The sequence below is a fragment of the Lolium perenne genome, chromosome 6 (genome assembly GCF_019359855.2).
Source record: "Lolium perenne isolate Kyuss_39 chromosome 6, Kyuss_2.0, whole genome shotgun sequence".
Classification (NCBI taxonomy): domain Eukaryota; kingdom Viridiplantae; phylum Streptophyta; class Magnoliopsida; order Poales; family Poaceae; genus Lolium; species Lolium perenne.
Window position 1 is genome coordinate 49,768,569 of NC_067249.2, and position 6,000 is coordinate 49,774,568.

At 49.6% G+C, this 6,000-nt stretch overlaps 1 protein-coding gene across 1 annotated transcript; it reads right to left on the reverse strand.

Moving 5' to 3' along the window:
- Positions 1 to 3,055: 3,055 nt before the first annotated feature.
- On the reverse strand, positions 3,056 to 4,109 carry LOC127307924 (uncharacterized). Its single transcript, XM_071822125.1, has 2 exons — positions 3,774 to 4,109; positions 3,056 to 3,538 (listed from the first exon to the last, which is right to left on the reverse strand). Exons 1-2 carry the CDS (start codon positions 4,107 to 4,109, stop codon positions 3,056 to 3,058), a joined length of 819 nt encoding a protein of 272 aa, XP_071678226.1.
- Between the last annotated feature and the right edge of the window lie 1,891 nt (positions 4,110 to 6,000).

Below are 6,000 nucleotides of genomic sequence, written 5' to 3' on the forward strand. Positions count from 1 at the left end.
TAGTAACTCCTTGTTGAGCAGGGGCTTGCACAGGAATGGCCGCAGGCTGCGTCGGTGAGGCTACCGGCAGCACAGAGGAACTGGACTCAGCGCCAGGAGAGGCAGCAGCTGCTCCAGGCGAGGCAGATGAGCTGCCACGAACTGGGCCGCAAGCGCGCGAGCGTGGAGGCGTGACGAAGCCGTCCAGGCTAGGCGACGTGTGCGGTCCTGCATGGGGGTGTAGCGGACCGCCATGCAGATCGTCGTCGAGTGCGACGTGAGCGTCGTCCGTAGTGGGAGCTGGAGGATCGAGCAATTCCAGGCGTGCGCCACGGTGCTTCCCTGCATCATGATTAGCTAAGAGCAAAGGTGTATATGCTACATCATCAAATTGGTCAGGAGTGAGAGGAATAGTGGAAGAAATTGGTGAAGTGGTAGTGGCTGGGAGTTGGGAGAAAGGAAACACATTTTCGTCGAAGATGACATCACGGGAGATATACATGCGATTGGTAGGAACATGAAGGCATTTATAGCCTTTGTGTATAGAGCTGTAACCAAGGAAGACACATTTTTTGGAGCGAAATTCGAGTTTGTGTTTGTTATAAGGGCGAAGGTGTGGCCAACATGCACAGCCGAAAACTTTGAGAAAAGTATAATCAGGTATTTCTCCTAAGAGTCGTTCTACAGGAGTTTGCATATTAATAACGCGACTAGGAAGACGGTTAATAAGAAAGCATGCGGTGGAGAAAGCATCACTCCAAAAACGGTATGGAACAGAGGCATGTGCAAGAAGTGTCAACCCTGTTTCAACTATATGTCGATGTTTTCGCTCAGCAGTGCCATTTTGTTGGTGTGTATGTGGACAAGATACTCGATGTGAGATACCAATGTCCTGGAAGAACTTGTTCAGTCTATGATATTCACCACCCCAATCAGTTTGAACATGTATTATCTTTCGACCCAAGAGACGTTCAACATGTTGTTGAAACTGAAGAAATATGTGGAATACATCAGATTTATGTTTAAGAAGATAAAGCCATGTAAAACGACTATAAGCATCAACAAAGTTAACATAATATGAATGTCCACTAACGAAGTTTGAGCAGGACCCCAAACATCGAAAAAATAATCTCAAGTGGTGATGTAGTAACACGAGTAGAAAGGGAAAATGGCAACTGGTGACTTTTGCCTTGCGACAAGCATCACAAATTACATCTTTATTAACTGACTCGGAAGGAAGTTCATGACGATGCAACACATGCTGAACAATCTGAGTAGCTGGATGACCTAAACGCGAGTGCCACCTCGAACGGGACACCTTGACACTGCTGAAGACATGCTTGTATGCAGAAGACACATCAAGACTATAGAGACCTCCACGGCAGCCCCCTCTAAGAAGAACCTCCCTCGTGATGCGGTCCTTAACAAGAAAAAACCAAGGATGAAATTCAAAGAAAACATTATTGTCGAGAGAGAATTTCTTAACGGATAAAAGGTTGCGAGTGACTGATGGCACGTGGAGGACATTGTTTAGGTGAAGTGGATGTGATGATGTAGGAAGAGTAGATTGACCAATATGAGTAATGCGCATACCTGCTCCATTAGCCGTGTGAACATGGTCCTTGCCATTGTATTGTTCTCTGGTATGAAGCTTGTCGAGCTCGTTGGTGAGGTGATCCGTTGCGCCGGTGTCCGCATACCAGCTAGGATCCACGGGGAAGGACGAGGTAGACCCGTGGTGAGTAGTCACGAGAGAATGCAGCAATCTGCTTCTCCATATAGCGCCCATCATTCCCGTGGCCAAGATACTTGCGATCGAACCGCTTGAAGCAGCAGGAGGCAACGTGCCCCAACTTGGTGCATATTTGACACTGAGGACGGTTGCCGGAGCCACCGCCAGTCGGAGCGCCACCAGTATAGCCAGAGGTAGGGTTTTGTGGCGACGGGGTAAAACCAGACTTGGGGTAGATGGGCTTCCCTTGTTGTCGAGGATCAGGTTTGTAGGTCTGCTGATAGCTGGGTTTGCTGCCTTGAGGCGAGGTTTTGGAACCTGCATAGTTGGCAGACATCTGCATATCAGTGTGAACCTCAGCCTTCCTCTCCTCCATGCGCTGCTCCGTTGCCAACATCTGAGCATATACATCACGGAGTGGCATGGGATCCGTCAGAGCTCGCGCAGAAACCAACTGCACAAGGGAGTCGTATTCTTCACCTGTGCCTTGCATCGGATATCCGGTAAATTCAGACGTGCTGAGAGGTTGCCCAATGGACATCAATGAATCAGCCAAGGACTTCACCGTGTTGTAGTATGTGGTGATTGACTTGTCCAGCTTCTTGCACTTCTGAAGAGCGCCACGGATCTGCATAGATCGGGCTGTTGTCTGTGAGGAAAAACTCGTCTCAAGGGTGTTCCAGGCATCTGCAGAAGATGTGGCGAAGAGGATGAGCCCCTGGATCTCTTCAGTTGAAGTGGACATGATGGCTGAAAGTATAGCTGCATCCTGCTGATGCCAGGCAGTAAATTCCGGGTTGTACATCACCGGAGGAGCCGTGCTGTCAGTAGCATGCGCCGGATTTGGAGTTGACTCAGACGGGCACGGAAACGTTCCGTCGACGAAGCCGGTCAGGAGATGGCTGCGAAGGATCATCGTGACACAGGGCCTTCGATGGATAGTTTCCAGGGTGGAGGCGATTTGTGATCATCGGGGCGAAGTTGAAGGGCCCCGACGAGCCACCACCTGACGAGGATGATCCACCGCCAAAGTTGAGGGTAGGGTTGGACAGCCTGGAGGCAGTCGACTTGGAGCTGTCCGAAGACATAGACGACGACGATGAGGAAGTCACCATCGCGTGCAGCGGAGAAGGTGCCGAGCGGATCCGATCTAGGTTACGCCGCCGGCTCTGATACCATGAAAACAGTAAGGGTAGGTAATGTTTGGTAGGGTAGACCTTGCCTCATACCGGGCGGCCAGGTAGCTTTATATATTGGTACAAGGGGTACAAAGGGTACAGTACAGAATACAAGGTATGACCGTATGTACGTATACAGTTATGTTAGGACTATACATTTAGTTTATCAGTGTGGGCATATGTACCTGTCCACAAACACCTTCTCGGTCACAATGACTGCTGAGAAGTAGCTCCGCTCCCGCTGTAGCAATCCATTCTCCTTAAGAAACTTTAGAACATAATATCGGGGTCTGAGCCGGCCCTCCAAGCTATAAGAGAGTATTGCTGGGCGATGAGCAATGTAGGCGGGTTCCAACCCCACCTCAGACATGAGGAAGTCAGACCTTCCTTGCAGCGTTGCTTTGGACCTTGTCAGCACAAGCGGAGCCCTAGACACGGCGATGGCCACCTCAGCATCAGACCAGTTAAACGTCTTCTTCAAGTAGTCTAGTTTGGCGGCGAGAGTGTCCTCGGTGTCAAATGCAAGAGCGTGCAGGGCGTGCCTCAACATGGGAGAGGCACGAGGCACACCTAAACGCTCGGCGCAAGCCACAGTCGCCCGGACACGGTCCAGATTGTTGGTGAGCATACTCGGCGCAGCTATGCTCAGCTTGGCAATATCGCAATCATGTAGACCGCACAATCCGCAGGAACGTGACGTTGGGTTTCACTGTCCTCTCGAGGTTATATCCGAGGAGACTATTGTTGAACTTCAAGGCTCGAAGGAGGTTGTGGAAGGAGCCGAAGATGGGCAGGTAGTAGTTGAGGTAGGAGACGATGGATCTGCAGCGGATTCATCGCCGCGGGCGACCAGCACGAGGCGCGCGACACCGAGACCGGCGAGCCCGGTGACGACGGGCGCCGGGGGTTTTGTCCACGGCGGAGCAGAGTAGCTTGGGGTCCTTGGCGACGACGGCAGAGACGTCGCCGGTGGAGAGGCCGAGGCCGGCGAGGAAGGAGAGGACGGCGTCGGGATTGGTGGGGGACTTGAGGTGGGAGATCTTGGCGGAGGCCTTGATTGCCTGCGCCCGGGTGAGGCCGCATCGATCGACGAGGTACTCCTCCACATTGAGTCCAGGGCTTGGGGAAACGGCGGAGAGGAGGCGGTGGAGATGGGAGATGGGAGAGGCGGAGGGAGACGAGAGGAGGCGGGTAAAGATGCTGCGCCGCAGCCGAAGCATGGCGGCGCCGCCCCCCGCCGGTGGCGAGTGAATGGGGAACGGAGGTGCGAGACAGCGAGAGCGAGAGCGAGAGTGGTAGACACGACTCGTGTCAACAGAAAATCCCCACGGGGCCTGACCTGATCCTGAGTTTTAGGCCCAATTGCCGGACTACTCAGAAATGTTGGAAATAGGAAAGAGGGCCCGAAACCTAACTGGGCCGGGTTTGGGCATGAAATTTATGCCCAATGATTGAGGCTGGGCCTTGATTTTCTGTACCAAGCTTTGTTAGGCCCGGCCTAAAGGATGTTCAAGTATACCAAGTGCCTCTCACGCTTCAGTATCAAATAGGACTACTCCAATTAACTCATGTGAATGAATTGGTTCATCCAAGCACGGGTCAATGGGATAAAGTGATGGTTAGAAATATTTTTTGGCCATGCTTATATTGCAAATGCCATTGTCGGATGGGATAGAGGACTTCGTGGCGTGGCGCTACTCTAACTTGGGTATTTTTTCGGTGAGATCTACTTATCATGTTAGAATGGGACCGTTGAGAACAAATGGAGTTGGCTCATGTGAACTCAACTTGGTATGGTCAAAGCTATGAAAACTTAGGATTCCATCAAAGATTAAAATATTTATCTCAAAGACACTACATAGTACTTTGCCATGTCGGTTCATCTTAGCAAACAAACACATTAAAGTGGATGCGCAATGTCTTATATGCATTTCCGACATGCATTGTTTATTTGTGAAAGAGCCATGGTGGCCCACCGAAACCTTATAGAAACCTCCGGTCAAACACCGAAACTTTCCAAAAACACAAAAAGTGATTTCCCATATATGAATCTTATTCTCTGGACTATTCTGAATCCTATCCAAGACTCCGAACAACATTCGGTTTCTAACTCACATTCCAAATCTACCCTAAGCGACGTCGAACCTTAAGTGTGTCATCCTACGGTTCCACGAACGATCACGGAACACCTCTCGATCAATAACCAATAGCGGGACCTGGAGATTCATAATGGCTCCTACACATTCAACGTTGACCTCCTGATCGAAAGAACCATAAGCATTCGTTACCGAATCCCTTTGTCTCGTGATACTTTACTTATCCGAGATTTGATCATTGATATCTCCATACCTAGTTCAATCTCGTTACTGATAAGAACTTTGTACTCTTTCCATGATACGACATACCTTGTGACATAGTCACATGCTTGCAAGCTAATTGGGTGCCATCCCACTGATGCATGTAAAATGCATGCATGAACTTTGTAGTTTGTTGACATATATTCCCACATATTTGCAACATATATGATGTTATATCCATGCTTTATATTGATTTTTGGGGATTTAACAATGATCTCCTTTATTTGGGTTATAATCGTACATGACAGGAAAACGCTGTTTTGTGTACTTTTAACTTTTAGGGACCTAAACGAAGTCAAATTGACCAAGGATTTCGGGGGTGCTAATATTTCATCAAGAGAAGGATCTGGAGCGCTTGGATGTCACCAGTTGGGCCAGGAGGGACAAACGGCCCCTGGTGGCGCGCCTAGCCAGGGAGGGCGCGCCACTAGATCTATTTCCCTCCTTGACCGTCTGATTCTCTAGATTCTTTCTCCCATGGATTTTGTCTGACCTAAAAACCCATATATAAAGGACTTCCCGAGGCTTCCTCGAGGAGAGTACCGTAGAAACACCGAAACACCAAAACAAATCTAGAACCAGCGAAGATTGGAGGGGGGAAACTCCACCGGAGGGATCTCCACCTTCTCCAACATTTCCACTATCATCACCATGATGAAGAGGGAGTAGTCCACCTCTTAACTTATGAGTTTGTCGCGGTATCTTGATCTATTTCTCTCTTGTTCTTCATAGACCATATGAGCTACACAACATG

Excerpts from the sequence above, each read along its gene's own strand:
- LOC127307924 (XM_071822125.1), bottom strand. The coding sequence starts at position 4,109 with ATGCTTCGGCTGCGGCGCAGCATCTTTACCCGCCTCCTCTCGTCTCCC. Across the intron at positions 3,539-3,773 it reads CCGGCGCCCGTCGTCACCGG|CTGAGCATAGCTGCGCCGAG; the intron begins GCTCGCCGGTCT and ends GATATTGCCAAG.